Source organism: Anguilla anguilla, chromosome 1 (assembly GCF_013347855.1).
Source record: "Anguilla anguilla isolate fAngAng1 chromosome 1, fAngAng1.pri, whole genome shotgun sequence".
NCBI classification, from domain to species: domain Eukaryota; kingdom Metazoa; phylum Chordata; class Actinopteri; order Anguilliformes; family Anguillidae; genus Anguilla; species Anguilla anguilla.
Genome location: NC_049201.1, coordinates 25,173,915 through 25,193,427, shown reverse-complemented (window position 1 = coordinate 25,193,427; position 19,513 = coordinate 25,173,915). Strand labels below are relative to the sequence as shown.

Genomic DNA, 19,513 nt, shown 5'->3' with positions numbered 1-19,513 from the left:
CAAAAAAAGTGTTTCTGGCTCAAAACGACTCAAAAATGATGGAGCAGGTCACACCACACTGTATCCAAAATGTTAGCTGGATGGCATTTTTAATCAGTGGGATGACAGCAGACAAGTGCTGGGAAACATGGGTGATAATTGATATCACAATATTTTATTTTTATTTTTATTTATATTAGCGAATGATGATATTTGGTAACTCAGTATTTTCTACTGCAAAAAAAGAAGAAATAAATACAGCTGCAGACAGGGGGTAGTGAAACTGACCCTGGAGAGCACTAAAGACCCTTTTCATGTCAGGAAAAGGCCTGATTTCTTCCCAGAAAGTTTAGAGTGCACTGGGCATCCTCCCTTTGCAAGGATTACAGAGTGAGCTCAGTCACCCTGCCCCTAGATGGCTTAACTAATTGCTTATAATCATCCTCTCAGAAAACGGTGCTCAACTGATTCTGTGCAGAGGGCCAGTACATAAAACATTAGTCTACATACATTTTTCAATGTCTATTATTTTTTTTTTTTTTTATATAATTACTGAATAAACAAAAAATGTTGCAATGAGCACAGGTGTACCCACAAATACACCGTGGAGCCCAAGTAACGACACTTAGCCTCCAGCACACCACTGCTTCGGTAAAAAATATTTGATTAGCCAAATGATTCGTCAGTCATCAGGGGAAAAACATGACACTCCCATTCGTTTTGCAAACAAAACTAAAGCTAACCAAAGACTTGGGTGTCAATATTAGTTACCAATGAAAGCAGACCTTAAAACAGCCACATATGTCTGCAAATCAACGCTGGCAAAGAAACTGGCTTCAAAACTCACTCCATACTGACATACTATATTGAAACTAGAAAAGCTGGTAAAATAATCATAACTGTGACACGATTACATTAGAACAGACAAACTACCACATATAGAATGCACTCAACAAAAAGGTTAGCAACAAAAAGAAGATAATTCTGTGAGTACAGAGAAGAATCTAGTTCTGGATGCAGGTTTTATTTAAGAAATTTACAGGAAAGGGTCAAATTACTGACAGCAAATCCAGTTCAGTTCTAGTGTCAGTCTAAATTAAACTCAAATAGGTCCACAAACAGCCAGCTCCTGCAGATGAAATTTCCATACTAAAAATAAAATAAAATAAAATAAAATGATGCAGGGAAAAAAATGATGCACAATGAAAACGATCCATACAAGCCAGAACAGATCTCAGCACTTCCAGGCTGTGTAACACAAGCGGCCATTAACAGGTTAAAAACAGGACAGGCTCAGACGACATCTACTCCGGGACAGCACAGCCGATGGGGAGACCACTCCCCCCTCACCGCCCCTTTCCCCGCCCCTTCCCCTATCCCCCCTTTTTCTCTTCAGGTGAGACTCTTTCTTCCTTCCTTTTTTTTTTTTGTGCTTTTGAAACAGCCCGTCTCCTACCTAAGCTGGTTAGGGTTCCCTCTATCTCTCTGTTACTCTCTCACGCTCTTCACTTTGGAGGTTCGGGGAGAGCCGCTGAGGGAAGGGAGAGAGGGGTTATTCAACACAGGCAAACAGCACACTCAGGCACAGACAACACAGCAGTGCTTCTACACCAATACTCATCCCCCCCTTTCCCTTTCTCCTCCCAAATAGGGATGCCCAAAGCCAGACTGGTCATGGACAAATTCCTATGCATGCAAACTATTAAAGAAAATGACTAATGTAGTGGTCCCGCATGAAACCTGCCAGCTCAAGGATGGTGAACACCTTTAAGGGTCTCATTCTGGCAAAGGACCCCATAAAACCTTAAAAGTAGGCTAAATACCAACGGCTCCAACTATCAATAAAGAAATATAAAAATGGCCTGCATATGAATGTGTCTACTGTCATGTCAGTCACAATAAAGAACAATCCAAACCCAAGCCATTTGTAATTCAACATAACAGTGTCCCTGAGGTGAGCTGGTAAAGCGGTCTCTGTGCCCAGCAAATACGGTCTGGTTTCCTGAGTGTCTGAGCATATGCACACGCATGTGCCTTATGTGAACTTGCGTACAAGTGGGGGAGTATGTTTGTGTGCGCACCCAAGTGTGTTCATATTTATCCTTATGAGGGTAATACCCTGAGTTACAGTTTATTTTAACTGGCAGCAGTGAAAACACATAATTAGTATTCCAAGACTGCATCCAGAACTACTTAAATGAGGAAATCAAGGGTATTTTCTTGGAACCACTGAATCACAGTAAATGTAATCATGCTACTTATTATGTAATGGTAATGAAACTATGTGCTCTGAAAGCAAAAACTCTAATTTATTGTGCAACATACAGTAAGTATTTTCAAGTACAGCAGTTTTGCCAACAGCGGATTCCGTGTATTCTCGCTTTTCACTTTGGACACCCTGTTACCAACCGCGACATCAGGTTTTATGTATCTACGGTTCAGACAAGGATGACAAAACAGTAGTTCAATATTAAATCAAGTTTACATATCTGTGACCTGCAAAATGGCCACCATGACCGAGAACATGAGTTTAGCGTAATTGCTACAAATCATAGCAAGTCTGCTGCTGCTGCCACAGCTGTTATAGGATCCTGAACTGCAGCAGTCTGTGGCAACTACGGACATGCAATAGGGTATTGTATTTAGTCCTAGTTTAATGAAGGAGCACGTAACATAGTTAGGCTTTGATTAGTCTTAAACATGAACATACTGTGGAACCAAACCCCCCCACCACCCAAGTATTTCGTTTTTGCCACTTGCAGTTTTGCCAGAGTGTTTTTCAGGAATTGAACACCTGAGTTGGCAAGGAGACTGGGGTATTCTATTATTCTGTAGGCTATATCAAAATCAAAACATTTTTTTCCTTCCATCATTCATAAGTGGTCATGATTTCACTGACTAATTTAATTCCATGATATGTTCTGAGAGCGAGGAAAGAGCACAGAGACTTTGGGAAAGCAGAGGTATGAAGACCCACCCCCCTCCCCCCCAACCCTCATCAGTAATTTAAATGAACGGTCCAGACCAGACAAGCTGCGATTTCTTCCTTCTAACATTTAAAACCGCAATCCGGCTGCTAAAACTGCAGTGAAAGGGTGGGGGTGAACCTGAAGGCCAAACTGGCTTAGTGAAAAACGGGTCCGCAAATGGTCCTTTGAACCTGTCAGCATGACGCATAACCATCCGGTGTGCCGCGGCTACTTTATCAGCTGAGTATAGCCTTTCAATGAGGGCAGTTACCAATCTCAGCAGGCGCTTATAGTCATGCTAACGTTGCGCACATCTCGCGGCCAGGCTAGCAAGCAGTCACCACAGGGCGACCGGAATCGGACCGACGACCAGTGAGACCAGAACCTGCTGAGCAGAGACCGGCCTGCTGGGCCACGAGGCCGCTAAAGCTCCAGACGACAGCACGAGCGCCAGTGGGAGTTCAGAGATCGCGTGCGGTCAGGTCTTTTGAACCACTGCCTTTAAAACCATACAAAAGGAGCCAGAGTGACCTATGAGTGCCGACACAGAGACGCAGACGAGACGCTGGTCAAGGGCACCTACAGACAGGGACAAAAGACAGGGAAGATTTCTCAATGGTGAGCCCCAGGGGGCAGCTGCTGACACAACAACACCCTGCCTGACTGGTGCTTCCAAACCACTAGTACATCCACACCACTGGTACTTCCACAACACTGAGGTCAGAATTCAGATGCTTCCGCTGAAGTAGGCTATTTAGCGCCAGCCTCGACTGAACGCCTTGGACACGAGCGAACCCGAAAAACTCAGTATTGCTTAAACACTTATTTCCAGCATTGCTCTGTCTCCTGTATCAGTATATGAATAATTGCATCCCTGCGGTGTTCTTCAATTTAGTAAGTGCAGTCATGACGGTGGAACCTCCGCAAAAAACTCTGCAAAAAATTCAAAGGTGGAAAAATAATCTACGTGGGAGTACAGTGAGCTACCAAGCTGTCAAATCTCATGGGCCAAACCCAGCATTGGATCTATACTACAGCTAGTTAACAATACTTACTGAATGCAATAACAGTCGTTGTTACGTCGAATATGTACAGCCTAGCTGCTGATTGGCTGTGTCATCAGAAGATAACAGGGGTGACATTTCCCCCCCCGAAAGCTTTTCACACAGCCTCAGATGTTCACTACCGCATGAGGTATAATTAGAGAGAAAAAGACTTTTAATAACACCATGGTGGCGATGGCCATTACTGCTTTTGATAAACACCATTACTATACATCACCTAGCCCTAAATTCTACACTGTATACCGTTACGCCAGTATGTCCTGTGCATATAACCTGCACCCTTAGTAAAGAACCTCTCCCCATTTCGGAATACTGTACTACAGGAAATTCAAAAATCACACATTGATGCAAATAGTGGTCGTTATTCCAAAGATATAATATCAGTTTTTTTTTCTCCAGACAATCGGGAGGTATACAATACTTCATGATATTTTGTGTTAACAGGATTAATAAAGTAATTATGATAGCGTAATTAATAAACAAAGGTTTTTGCTAGACTCATTTGAAAAATTCTAATTTGTTTTAATAAGTTTCTCCAAATATATTGATAAGTCCTTAGCTTGAACAGGAAGTCTGTGATTTCAAATGCCTGTAATGTCAAAGGCTTTTTGTGTGCTACCCATTGATACTGTGAAAGAATGGTTACTGCGGAATTTTCCAGGTTGGTTATCATGCTGTCAAAGCCATATTGTGACATGCCTAGTAACGGGGGAAAATAAATACCATGAAGTTTTACCGCAGCTCTACTTCAATATAGTTGCGAAACCCACCACTTTGAAATGTCACTACAGCTAACCGAGTCTTTTCAAGCAACACTGGTTAGCATATCAGCTGTTAGCAATCGTACACGGAGTAGATTTTGAATGAGGATCTCTGAGATTTGCATGGTATTATGGCTGTAATTGTACCAGTGATTACATAAATTCAGTTTGCCCACCCCTAGTTGATAAAATAAATTGGACAACTATAACACATAGTACACGTGAACTATCAGATTCCTTTTGTCAACACTATATACACAAACTGACATTATAAACTTAGTTCATATGTTCTACTTTCTACTTCACAAGGCTCTCACTAATTTTCTGAAAACTGAACGTAAAAACACACAGAAAATTTTACTGCACTGCACTTTTTAAAAGGAGTGATAGGAGCGTCGTCCAGACTAAAGGAGAAGTCAACATGAATGTTGAAATAATGAGCTGTATTTCCATCAGCAATGTGTTAACACTCTAACAACATAGCTAGCAAGCCGAGTAAAGTTTTCATTTGGATTCTAGCTAAACTACCTATATTTCCCAGATTGCTAGGATATGCCAATTATCTAGGATATGTCAATAAAGCTCTAGCAAATATCACATTTTAAAAACTCATTACAGTGAGGTATCCTTCTTATGTGGCTTCCCTGTCTTCACAATAATTACTATAAGTTTGTATATTAATTGATACATGCTGACAAAAATAAAAATCAGGGAACCAATTGAAGGTAATCATACAAAAATTACCAGCAATCTCAGCCAATCAGATTGTAGATGGTTTTTTCTTCTTCTGTTTTGTTTTGCAAACCACATTCATTCATGGCAGAAACAGCGAGACAATTTCCTGGCAGTCACAAAGGCTTTGGAGTATCAAAGTAATAGTAGTTCCTCATTCCATTTTGTGCACCCCTGATATTATGTAGCACTCTGTAAATGGGAAACTTTTATCATAAGATTGGTTCTTGATTACAGGCTAAACACTATCCCTGCATCTCAAATTATTTTATTTTCTAATATTTTAAGAAATGATTTCAAACAAATGGCACATGACAAACACAATATCCGGAGTCATTGTTTTTCATTTTGGAAATAGCCATAGGTGCTGCCTAAATGTTGTTTCACCTTATTCTAACAATTCTGAGTAACCGGATCGGTTCCCAGCAAAGTTAAAAGTATGGAAGTGGACAGATGCCAAGGTGAATGAACACAAACAAGCAATTTTTTTTGTTTTTTTGTTTACTCTATGAAGGATGCCTGGTAATATAACCTGTGCTCAGAGAACAAGATTACAGAGATGTACACGGCCATATGGGGGAATAGGGAAGATTCCACAAGGGCAGGCAACCCTGATCCAGCAGTGCCAGAGGTGTTCCTGGATTTAGCTCCATCCAAACATAAAACTAAATTATTTGAATTCCATATTTGCCTTAATGAATGCAGGGGCTGGAGGTACTCAACATTTCATCAAGCAGGGCCTGAATACTCAGGTTCAGTCTTACATGATCAAACGCTTGCAATCAAGCTTGAATGAAACATAAAACTAGCACCACTGGCACTCCTGGACCAGAGTTGTCTACTCCTCATAGACTCATCTGATATTTGGCTCTGTATTCTTAAAGGGATAGTTCACTTTCGCTTTTATGGTTTCAGTTTTAGAGCATGTTTTCACTTGGCCCAGACAGTTTCTGTGTGCCATGAAGGGTACTTTAGATGTTTACAGATGTTTCTGACAGCCTGCTGGTATTGTAATGGCTGGTATGGAGTTTCTTTATTTAGACCAAAAAACCCTTTGGTGCCCCTACAACCCCCAAAGAGAAGCAGGTGAGGGTAGGTCATCAGAAACTTCTGCAAGTACATAAAATATCCTTCATAACACAAGCAGGGCAAAACAAACACACTAAAACTGAATATCACAAAGACCAAGAAAAAACTATTTTGAGCACACTGAATGTTCCGTCTCAATGCGAGAAGGCCAACAGTTTTTTGTTTGACGCATTACGTGGAAATTCATGAAACAACATGACCAAGGACAATACTGCAGCAATGGTGAGTTCTGTCCATTGGCACGCTTTTTCCATGAATATTAAAAAACAAACAAACTGTTGGTGACCCGAGCCTCCTGCTGTACGGAAGCGGGAAGGACAGAGGGGACACAGCAGCTGACCATCTGGTTACTACAGAGAAACTGTGGAGGCTCCTCAAAGCTCCCACCCAAAAGATGAAGGAAAGCTGAACACCTTGCCAGGTTTCAGACAAAATGTGCTTATGAAAATGTATTTATTTTGTTGTTGTTGTTGTGTTGCTGCTAACGTTAAATACTTACCTTTATGGCTTTTATGGCAGACTTTGTTATCTGGGTCATCTTTGCTTTGGATATTGGGGGCTTGTATTCGTTCAAGGAGTAAAGCTGAAAAAAGACAAGAGAAAAAATATAGAGGTTTCAATCTGACAGTCATCACTGGCCATTGCCTCTTCAGTCACAGCAAAAATGGCTTTGATTCAGAACAGGTTTCAAAATCTGTACATGTGCAAAGAGAGACCAATAACAACAGACCGTAAACCAATGCTAAACAAAGAACAAGGTACAATTGTTTCTCCCACTAACTGCGCCTCCCAAGTCACTATTTTTCCCAGACACATGCCAGAAGCACAGCTGCTGAAATGCTAACTCTCCGCCGATGCATTCCAATGACCGTTTCCCATCCAAAATGCTACACGGTGCTAGAGTAGAGAGTGAATCACAGGCATCGCTCACTGGTGACTGGTAACGTGAAGGCCCCGGTGATGGGCGGCACTGTAGCATAATGGTTAGGGAACTGGCCTTCGGTTCCCAGGTTCGGTTCCCTTCAGCAAGGTACCCAGCCTGAATTGCTTCAGTATATATCCAGCTGTAAATGGATACCATCTAAAAACTTGCGTAAGTCACTTTAAATGCTCAAATGAATAATGAATGCACCTGCTGTGCTGCTGGGAGGAATGTTAGAACCCAAGTAACCCTGACCCACCTAAATCCAGTTGTTGGAAGAGTGCCGTCAACAACGCATTGGCCCTATTAATGAAATAGCTTAAAATATTACATTACATAAAACATGGCTTAGAAGCCAACTTTCTTGTTTTTCCTGTAACTTAAGACCAACATAACTTAGTAATACCACAATGTGTAATAACAGGTTATGGTTTCCACCGCATATTTATTTCTAGTGTAGAAAGAGATGGTAATAGAGAGAGACAGAAAAATCTATAACCAAGTTCCACTGCTTGTACAATGAAGATTTCCAGGAATAGAAGAAGCTGATGGATTGCTCATTTGGTTAAAGCAACACGGAGCTTCGGAGGACAAGTACTGATGTCTAAACTCTCCCAAACAGGCAATGGGACCACGCGTGAACATGGCTGCTGTTGAAAATAATTAACTGAACTTTCCAAATTAGGGGGGGAATTGGACTTGCTTAGCCCCATGTTGAGCAGCAAAGAAATAAAGAGGAAGATTCAGAGGTCGAGCTACAATTTCATCGTTTTTATGGAAATTCAAATGGTGTGTATAATTACACAAACTCACTTCCCAAACAATAAAACTGGCAACAAAGAAAAAACCCATCATCACTGCGGTTTGCCATATCCTTGCTACGCCAGTGACACCGACCTCTTTCCCGCCATCTGAACTCGGCACGCGTCTCAGCCCGCCCGAATGACATCTGGAGCTGGACAGAAAATCACCACCTGAAGGTCAGCTCGGTAAAGATTGAGACGTTCTACATCCCTGCTACGTCTGCCCACCGACGTGACATTTCTCTGGGCGAAGCCATTTTGTCGGCTTCATCAACTTTTGGACGTCTGGAAATTCCTGGTCACGTCTGCTGTCTGTTCTGGCCCCTCGGTGGTGGAATGAGCTTCGCAGAGCGGTCAGAACAGCAGAGGCGTCAGCCATCTTACGATGCAAACTGAAGACCCACCACTTTAAGTGTTTCCCAGAGGTTGAGAATCTATCTGTGGCGGTCGAATCGAAGTGTGTGATTGGAGGGGGAAGGGGTTTGTGGCGAGGGTGGGAACTGTGTGCAACACATTCCTCACGGCTCATGCTATTGGTAGATCTGAACAAGCGACAGCGCTCAGATCTACCTTTGGGGGAGAGCTGGCTTGTTTTGAAAACACAGCAAGCGGCATTTTACTTAGTGTAGCTTTAACCTTAACCCAAATAGCCGAACAATAAAAACAGCTAAAACAAAGGCATACCCAGACTAAAACAAGCCCAAAAAACCACAACCCACGTGCGAGCCTTTAAATTTAACAGTGAATTAAGTAAAAAAATAAAAAATAAAAAAAGCCCAAAGTCGCTAATAAGCAGACTTGGCAACACCTGAAGGAGTTAGGACAGGCAGTTGGCACAGTGAAATGGCAGATGGCTGTATGTCACTTCGACATTTGAAAGGAAAAATAATGAATACAAAGTATTGTGTGTTGCTTCCAGAGATAAACAACTAATGCAGACTTGCGGTGTTCCGAACAAAACATGGGGAGGCAGCCACTTGAATGCAGAAGTTCACGTCCCCAAGTTCAATGGTAGTTTTTCTCCTGATGAATGAGGATCATGACTGTGGTTGCTTATTGGCTCTCCAAGACACTAAATTGATATGAACTGGACCAATAAAAAAGGACAAAACTCCACTACTTCGCCGTGTTTGGAATACTACATTACTTCAGGGTGTTAAATACCGCAAATGCCGTGTTTGGAATACCATGAGTATAAGTTAAATACAAAAAAAAATACATTTGGGGTGAGGGCAAATCTATTTGGCGAGCAACACAAATAAATTCAACGTATGGGAAACGCTGCATCTTTACAATTAACCTCAGCTCCCCCACCCCACCCCACCCCACATCTAGCAAACAGCCCTAACAAGTGATTAGGTGCAGAGGTAGGTAAGCCAGCTTCAAAGAGTAAAAAGACTGACCATGTATTTTCTCCACCACCATGTGCTAAACCAGCTGATTCTAATTAGCATAACTCTTCAGCATGATGGAACTAATTATTGTAATCAGTTGGTTTAGTGCATGTTGGTGGAGCAAATACATGGTCAGTCTTTTTACTCTTTGAAGCTGGGTTACCCAACTCTGATTAGGTGTAACTTCACACACTCTCGTTTGTTTCAGAGCTGGCTGGTTCCTTTGCTGTTGTCCATTTGATGCAGTTTAATGAATTCAGGTAGTTTCCTCCTTGCTTGTACAATGCACAGCTGTAAATGTAATTTTCAATAGAGTAGTTTAAATTTGTCAATGGAGTCTGCACCTCTTGCACCTGCTGTCTCTTGGGATTATATGTTCACCCCCTTGGGATTTACTGTACTTTGATCCCTTATTTGCACTTGTGTTTGCATTGATAAGAGCACCTGCTAAGTTACAGCAAAGTAACTCTGTAAGCGTGTGTGCATTTTTCACAGTTTTAAACTTTTTCTATGTGATCGTGCGTTCCAAATGTTTTAGACCAGCGATTCTCAAACTCGGTCCTGGGGGACCACTGTCTGTGCTGGTTTTCAGTCCAACCTCAACTGCATAATCCCAGAATTTTAACAAGTTGCTAATTTGTCTTAATAAGGTGCTTTTCATGTTTTAGAGCTGGGGTCCCCAGAAAGGGCCAGTGTGGGTGCACACACCTGATTCTACTAATCAAGGTGCTGAGCAAAGTGCTTAATTATAGAATCAGGTGTGCTGATTAGTAGAATCAGGTGTGCTGATTAGTAGAATCAGGTGTTGATTAGTAGAATCAGGTGTGTGCACCCACACTGGCCCTTTCTGGATAAGACTGAGGACCTCAGTTGAGGTTGGATTGAAAACCAGCATACACAGCGGTCCCCCAGGACCAAGTTTGAGAACCACTGTTTTAGATCAATCAGTGTGTAGAATGTGTACAAATGTAGTCAAATTAACATTCTGAACAAGTAAACATGTCTTTCTTCCCATTATTTTGTTAAAACTATGACTGTGCAAAAGTATTTCATTTCAATTTTGGGGGGATCAAAAACATAAAGGAACCCAAGTCTATTTGTGCTTTCGATTTCATCTCAGTTTCGTGTTTACCACAATTCCTCCGAGACTGAAATTGAATGTCACCGCTTCAGACGCATTTTCTGCAAATGTCTTAAAAATTAAAGTACCACACAGACGTTGGTGCGCAGGCTCAAAGGGGAATAGAATTCAGCTGTTTGGCTGCTTTCTGACATCTGTTCATCTGTTTTTAGAAACACTAACAGGTCAGAGCCAAAATGATTCCCATTTTAGAAATGTATGATGCCATCAAAAACATCAGCTAAAAGACACTTAAATTAAGACCGAGACCAACCTTAAGAGCAGTACCACTAACAGGCTGTAACACTTCTGTAACTACATTGCCCATAATGTCATTGTGCAATGCGTGTAAATGTATGGTAGCATGTAGCAGAGGAACTCTTAACACAATGCAAACAATGAGGTTGAATCCAGAGGTCTGGATGCATGCAGAAAACTGTGTGAGAGCAATTAAACAAAATATACCATATTTTCAGTTTTATGAGGTATGGAATACATTCTGTGCCTCAGTAATGGAAAGGGGGAATTGCGTTAAAACGCAGAAGAGAGATCATATTCAAACCTCCATAGCTGAACCTGTCAGATTGTAGGGAGACTTCAGTTGCAAAGACACACAAAGGGTCAAGCCCGTACAAAACATGGTTAGCCATGCCCAACAGTTTGTCAACTCAAAAAAAAGAAGATATATATATATATGCATTTATATTCAAAGTTCCTACCACCCCAAAACTATTTCCACACTGGCATATGGCATATGTCTGTACCTCTGCCTGGTATGCATATAATTATAAAATACAACTCATTTTTTCCTTATCAGTGTCAAAGCACCATTCGTAAGAACTTAGTATACTTTATTATTTGCCTTGATAAAATAAGGACATGTATCCAGTGACATGGAATCCATTAATTAACTGCGGACGGCCGAGTCATGGTAAATGGGGGGAGAAAAACCTATAGATTAAGCCCATGTTATAGTTCACACGTGACTAGTGAAAGAACATGCGAATCTAGCTACGAAAAGAAAATTCAGGATTACCTGCGGCCGCCAATTCCATCATATTGGCCAGCTGCACAGCTAACCTATGCTCACGACATTTTCCAGCTATAAATTTTTGAATGTGAAAAATCTACGTCAATAATCAGTATTTTCCGACCCATCTGGCTAAATAAGTACATAAGTAGTAGTTTGCTACGTGGCTACAATAACTTAGGGCGATTACATCTGATCACTTTGCACTAATGTAAAACAATATTGCATTACGTAATCTTGAAAAATATCGGCCATTCCTGAGCGAAAAGAGGCTCGTATCTGCACAATTATCGACGTTACTTTTTAGTTAGATTTTCGGTCTGGTCATTTTTAATGAAGCTTCTCAGATGCCTAACGCACATCACTACCCAGACTTATGCATAGATTCGCATGCCCCCTCATTGTTACTGTAACTATGGCTAGCCAACAACTCCACCATGAAAACAAATAATATTAGCTAGCTAGCCAACTAGCTAACGTAACGTGAACTGACCAAGCAACTAGCGAACGTTGCGTGGGCCCATTCAACAATTAGCTAACCTAATGTCACTAAATATCAAACACGTAAATAAAGGTATGTGCAGTACGTTATTGATCTTGTTCTGGAACAAGATGCACGTACTTCAAGCTAAAACACGCCTAACGTTACTGAGAATCCGATACCAACTAGCAAATTGTAGTGCTAGCACCAGCAAAACATGAGCTTACGCTTGTCGGTGTTTTTGTACAGTATTCTTAGCGTTACCCTAGCCAGTTGAGTAGAATTCAGAATCAAGCTAAACAGACCAGGCTTTACTATACGATTAGTGTAGCTAAATATGATAATGGTCAGTTGGTAAAATTATGCTGGCCACTGGAGTGATTTCCAGAGCTTTATTACCACATGAGGTTGCGCTAGTGTGTCGCCAACTAGCAAATACTGCTACAGCGAGTTAGTCATGATTTAAAACTTAGCCATCAAAGTGGGTTTAATGGTCAATAATGGGCCATCTAGTTTCATTCTCGCAATATAAACATACAATTTCGCATATGGGCCAATTCTATACTTCCGATTTCACTCATAACTCAATTTTTCCGCACGCAGTTTCCAAAGCAGCAAGCTAGCTAACGTTACTATTGCTTTGCACAGTTAATTGAGGCCCAGTATCCACTACACTGCCCTTCCCTAGCTACACTAGCTCAGTCACACGAACATGAGTGGTTTAGAAAATCAACATATTATTTGGCCGAAACTGAATGCAAGTATACAAACCTCGCCATTAAATGCTTTAACGGCCTCCATGATGTCGTATTTCTTAGTGCAGAGTATACAAGAACGATGATGTTGACGTTTTCACAGCCCCGGTAAACTGAAAGCTCTCGCTTCTGTTTCAGTGTGATGGAGGAGACCACCAATATGGCGGGCAATCGCTATACGGCGAAACAAACATGAGGAGCCGAGCGACCCCCAGTGCTGGGGTGCCAGTACTGCAAAGTAAAGTAAAATAAAGTAAACAGCGACGACATTCGGTCAAATTTTGCAGTGACACAGTCAACTTTCTCAGCCTGTTCCTTGAAACTAATGGAGTGAAAGGTGGTTTCCAAAGAAGTATAACTTCTGACTTGTTACGTCCCGAAAAGTGTTTTAATAACAAGGGTAACTGAAAATGGCCATTACAACTACGCGACAAGAATTAAGAACTAAAGCCAAAGAGCAAGAACGGCAAACAGGCAAGACAGCGTTTATTACCCGGTTACAGCACAGGCACCAAAAGATGCATACAACACAGCTAGGTTACAGAGTTGCAGGCCAGGGCAGTGGTCAGGTCAGAGCAGCACTTATATTGTACTTTACTTATCATTGTCTTGATGTTGTAGCTTGTCATGCCTCCTGGTTTGACTAAACATAGGTATAGGTCAAAGAGTAATGTTTACTGTGTGAACTGGATTTATTAATGTGTTCATGGCTATGAATAACCCTTACAAAATGACTATTGTACCTTATCGGATCTGTGTTTTTTTTTATTCCAGTGACCTTCGGTATGCACTTATTGTACGTCACTTTGGATAAAAGCGTCTGCTAAATAAATGTAACGTAATGGCGCAGGGCTCGAGGTGACTGTTAACCTTATCTGCAAAATAAAGTAACATTCCTCCCGAAAAACAAAAAGGGGAGTCTTCCGAAGACTTCTGCTCTGACCTTACTTAACAAAAATAAAAAGGAACAAGAAAAGAAAACAAACACTGCCTGTCCTCCTGAAACCTGCAAACAAACATAAGAAAAGGCGAAAACCCACAAGCCTCCAACAAGGAACAAAGCGCAATTCCCAATTCAGAGGAGATGGGCCATTACAACATATTGGGCAAGGTTTCATCAGGTATATCACGTTTGCAAAACTATTCAATCACGGCAATAATCGACCTCCCAAGCTCCATCTAGAGGCATAAAAACTGAACATATCCTCCCAACAGAAATACATGACAATAAAAAGAGGGAACTCAGTTTGGTCTTTGACAAGGTTTGCTTCCCTGTTGGTTGCAATCACTATAGTGACAAAAAAAAAGACAGCATTATGTCGCGTAATATTAATTGTTAACTAAGAAGTGAGGACACAAAGACACCAATATCAAACATTTACTGATATACATTTTATTGTACTGTCGTTACAAAACATCAGTTCTGTAGAGTATTTACTAATGCATTTTTTTCCAAAAAAAAAACAGGAACTACACATGTTTTGGCGTCGTCTACAGCAACGCACGTTTATTTACAATATTAAAGTTGCATATTTTTAAACGGATTTACCAATGATAGAACGCTTGAAATCCCTCAAGGCAAAATATGCCATATTGCTGTTAAAGTTTAATTGTTTTCCACTTGTACGTTATTAGTTTTCCTTTCTCATAGTAGTGACATTTTGTAACACTTGACAGCACTGCAAGGGAACGCAGCACTGTCCATAACTGTCCATAGCCTATTACAACATTTCTCTTTACAGTGTTTTCAGTTGTGGTGGTTGTACTTTAATCAATATCTATTGATTAAATTAAGTTTACTTATGAAAAGAAGAAACTGCACATTGGTTGAAATTCTCTCAATTTTACAGTGATCATCAAAAACAAAGAGAACATAAACTGGGGAGACCACGTTCATTTGAAGGCACAACATGAACACAAAACACATGCAGGTGAAGTTCAAGAAAAAGTGCCCTAAATAGAACAGAGGAATGAAGTCGTTTGTCTTCCAGCCTCCTTGGTTGGGTTTGAACCGAAGCCATTAAGCTTCAAACATATCCACGATTAAAGTCATGTAAGTCCTAGCAAGGCAGTCACACTCCATATTAAATAGTAAATTCTTTACAAACAGTGGTTTTAAAAAAAAGTTCATAATGGTGTTGGGTTTCTCTGGTGCTTTGCTTTGTGTCTTTAGTTAGGGCGCTCACACACTGGTCTCAGAGAAAAGGCCAGCTCTGGCCACCTCTGCGGGTTGCCCCTTATTCTCCTCCTCCCCCACAAGAAGTTGGTGTCTTTGGGAAACGTCCTGAAGCAGCTGCACATTGGCTTCCTTCCACTCCCTGTATTTTTGTGAGGTCAGACAGTGGTCACTCAGCAACTGTTCGATTGTCGACAGGTCGGCTTCTCTAGCCTGTTTCGGGGGAGGGGAAGGGAACATAGAAACATTAGTTGCACATGTACACTACTACTACTACTACTACTACTAATAATAATAATAATAATAATAATAATAATCAATTTTATTTTATAGTGCTGTTCTGAATCTCAGAGTGCTTCAAAATAAAGTTCTACAAGCAGATATTAAAACAAAGTAAACAAAAAAAAGGGCACACATTTAGAAATATTAATCTGTTTTCTCTTCCGTGGTCTATGCTGCCATTACACTCAGCCTACATGACAGGACTCAAATGCCTTTTCTCACCGTCACCGCCTATGTTTAGATCACACATATGGCATTTCAAGGCACACAAATGCACACATTCAACAGATCAAATATACTACAGTAGAATGTCAGCGCTCTGAAGAGATAAATGCAAACCACTATGGCCCTGTTTCCATTGACTTTTTCTACATTACTGCCCAAAGATTAACTCTAGTACCCCTAAAAGAGACACAGCCAGTGATCTATGTTTAGGACTTGAGCAAGAATCGTTACATCAATATTTGCATATTTAATCTGACCCAAAACAGTGGAATCATGATATTTAATAACACAGTACTTAGAAAACAAGAATTGTAAAAGTGAATGTTACAGAAAATGATTTATGTTGCCGATTTCTTTCTTCTTTTTCTTTTTTTTCAAATTGAGCACATACAATTCCAAATATATTTCCCTCTATGAAAGCACTGAGAAGACAACCTCTTTCTAGTTAAATATTACACCATTCATGTTGTACGTTATGTGACCCAATGTGCCCTTTGTACCAGGATCCCTACTATTCTTGGGCCATATGTGGTGCAGCAAATAATCAGCAAACCCTTTTTTTATATATTTAAGTTGATGGCCAGAATGATGAAGGCCAAACTCCAAAATAGCCAGAGATTCCCTATAGTATGTAACTAGACGGTAACCTCAGTATTCTTTCCATCCTTATCCAGGTTCCAGCTAGTAAATTTCCAGTGTACTTTTACAATTAATTATATTTATTCAGTGGACTGCCCAAGCACTGAACATCCATAGCCATCAGCATTGTCTTTGCCACTCGTACTCATTCACTAGCTTTCAATGAGAAGAATATGGAGCGGACAGCCTGAGCAGCCAACAGAATCTGTGGTATAGATATGGCTCTGAATGCACATGTTTTATACTGCCACCTAGTGGCACCATTCAGAAGAACCATTCTACCTGTCGAGGTTTTGTGGACCCCACACTGGGTAGGACTACCATTTGCTGTCAACTACTGACTTGTATGAATAAATAGCAATAGTTGGTTCTCCACAGTGCATTGTAATTGGTTGAAGCCAGCAAGCCACTGATAGGACACAGTAATATGGCCCTTCTTTGGAGTTTGTGAAGCCTCACTCTTCTGTCACTATCCAATCACAAATACTACCTTGAGAGTGCTGGTCAGTGTCCGAATGAGGTGCAGCTTTTCGTTGATGTTCTTATTTTTGCAGCGCTTGATAAAAGACTTCCTGAAGTCCCTCTTAGTGGAAGGCTTGCGTTGACCAATGGGTGATAAGCTGGCGGCTCTCAGGCCAATGTATAACTGTTCCATTTCATCAGAGGCAGCTTCTGATCAATTAAAAAACACAAAAGAAAACATAAATAGTCCATACAGTTGACCAGCTTAAGAGAAAGGAACATTGTTTTTTTTTTTTTAAAGAGGACATGTCATATTCTTACATGGCTGTACAAACACCAGATTACACTAGAGAAACACATTTAAAATAATCTCATAACCTGAAGTACTAACCGACCCCTTGAGCACTGTATAAACCTCTTCTTTTACGTGTAAGTGACTCATAGCAATGATATGTACATGCTGTACCATCCTATGATGCACAATGAGAAACTCTTTAAGCCTAGCCAAGGGATATACACCATGGCACAGACCAAATAATTACTTTAAACTTAGATAAAGGGAGTGGGTTGCTCCCACCACCCCCCCCCCCCTGCTTTGAACTAGGACAGAGGGGATGGCTTTATTGCGCTGCTGAAATGATGCAATTTTCCTTCCGGTTGCTGCACACAGCAGAAGTGGGTTAAACAATCAGTTCCGGAGCCTCTTCTATTGACCATTTTCTACTGTTGTGCTTTGAATGACAGTTAGGGGCTGTGAATGTGTCAGGTGGTAATGAAATAGAGAAGTATCCACCCACACTCAATACATAGACTCCCCTACATTCCCCTACATTAAAGTGGACTTAGTTTAAGAGCATTTCCAATTCAATCAAATCAGACATAAGTTTTTTTTTTTTTTTCTCAGATTCAGCCAAACAAACTTTAAGGGGAATTAACACTAAAAAATCCAAGAAAGAGGATATGGTGTGGCCTTAAAATTGTGGTACTCAGACTGGAGGTGGGAACTTTCATTTAAAGAACAAGTGAGCTTGCCCTTTGCAAAATATCTGTTGGCCTGTCACCAGCTTTACATCCCTTACTGTTTCAATACAATCAATAAAATACAGCATAATCAAAGTAAGAAGTTTAAAATAATTTAGTGAATTCAGGAGCATCATCCCACTTCATTTATTGAAGAATAAAGAAATAAATTAAATACAGTGATAATTCCACATTTAACTGTAGGAGATCATTATAAGGTGTTGTCTTTAATATTTGGGGAATATGGTATGAAGAAAATTATTTTGTATAATCATGAATAGGAAGGAACCAACTGTGTGGAGTAAAACCCAGAAGAGCTCAGTCCATGTTCCAGATTTGGGAGAGTTCCAAGTTACACTGCATTTATCCAGCTAACTCAGTAATCCTGCTTTGTGAAACAGGGTCTAGAATAGCTAAATACCAAACGAGGAAAAACAAAAAATAGCTGCACTGGCACTATCGAGTAGCTACCATACAATGTTCCCAGGAGCTTAGGGGCGCACTCAGTGCAAATGTCGTTATAACACAGCCTAATTACCGTTATCATCTATATGGAATCATTCATGTTGCTAAAAATGTATCTGACCACCTCACGTCTTTGCTGGGCACTTTGCTTGTAGTGCTTGAGGGTGTGACCTCAATGGAGGTGTGGGTGGGGTTGAGGACTTAGGAGTGAGTGGGGTTTACAAACACAGAGTCTACAAGGGCCCCAAAATCCTACATAGCATACCTTTAAAAGTCCTAACTCACTGTGATCTTTAAAGATCCCATGACACTTATCATAAGAGTAAGGGTGATAACTCTGCTTTCCTGGCCAAATTGCCATAAATTGATTCTTATTTTGCCATCAAATCATCCACCCTACATCTGGTTGGCGACACATTCCTTCCCCACTTACTTTGACTCCCCAAGCCATCACTTCAGATTTATTTCTAGTTGACCTGCTTGGTCAACTAAAAACAAACAAACAACTAAATAAATGAATAAAATAAATAAATAAATAAAATCCATTTGGTGCCCATGGCCTGACATCCATTCCCCAAGCACTCAGCTTCTCAGCATGCTCACCCCCTTCTCTAGATTCTGTTACAGCCGACTCCCCCTGCTCCTCATTTTGCTCTATGCAGTTATCCTGCGAGAGGGAGGTGTCCTGGGGCTTTTGAGACTCCCCATTTGGCCTCTCATCTTCAGCAGGCAAGGCATCCAGTCGGTGAATCTGCGCAGAACAAACCAATGTCTCTCCAGCAGCGGGCGTGGACTTTGGGACTATGTCGGGAGAGGACTGCCTGGGATTGGTCAGTGAGGAAGCGGAGCTCTGTGATGTCATAGTACTGACAGGCGAGGAGGTGGAGTCAGTGGCGTCACTGGGAGGGCCAGAGGAGTAAGGCGGGGGAAGGCTGCCCTGTTTGAAATAAACATAAGGCCATGGGAAGTAGAAATGGAACAATGACACTTCCGGAAGCTTCCTGATTTCCATGTTTTAATAATGTCAACATATGCTGTTATTCTGTATAGCCTACCATGTTTTACTGAGTTTAGCTCAATTTAATAAATGAAAATTTCAGATTTTTCCCCACATTGACTCTCAGTGGAAAAAAGTAAGTTTTCCT

General features: G+C 40.9%; 2 protein-coding genes across 6 annotated transcripts in view; both read right to left on the bottom strand.

Annotated features, from left to right (window-relative positions):
* The window catches only part of scaf8 (SR-related CTD-associated factor 8), a 40,820-nt gene extending 27,539 nt beyond the window's left edge, over positions 1–13,281 (bottom strand). Inside the window, exons 1-2 of the mRNA XM_035385012.1 lie at positions 13,116–13,281; positions 7,094–7,177 (exon numbers count right to left, since the gene is read on the bottom strand). Of these exons, the coding sequence (XP_035240903.1) occupies positions 7,094–7,177; positions 13,116–13,145 (114 nt within the window). The 5' untranslated portion in view covers positions 13,146–13,281. The remainder of the gene's footprint in view (positions 1–7,093; positions 7,178–13,115) is intronic.
* A 1,188-nt stretch (positions 13,282–14,469) lies between these two features.
* The window catches only part of LOC118228867 (connector enhancer of kinase suppressor of ras 3-like), a 58,799-nt gene continuing 53,755 nt past the window's right edge, over positions 14,470–19,513 (bottom strand). For 4 of the 5 annotated variants that reach the window (XM_035420442.1, XM_035420406.1, XM_035420425.1 and 1 more), the window contains exons 23-25: positions 18,972–19,305; positions 16,912–17,093; positions 14,470–15,488 (exon numbers count right to left, since the gene is read on the bottom strand). In XM_035420442.1, coding sequence (XP_035276333.1) covers positions 15,282–15,488; positions 16,912–17,093; positions 18,972–19,305 — 723 coding nt within the window. In that variant the 3' untranslated portion in view covers positions 14,470–15,281. The remainder of the gene's footprint in view (positions 15,489–16,911; positions 17,094–18,971; positions 19,306–19,513) is intronic. The other variant, XM_035420434.1, reaches the window with a different exon arrangement.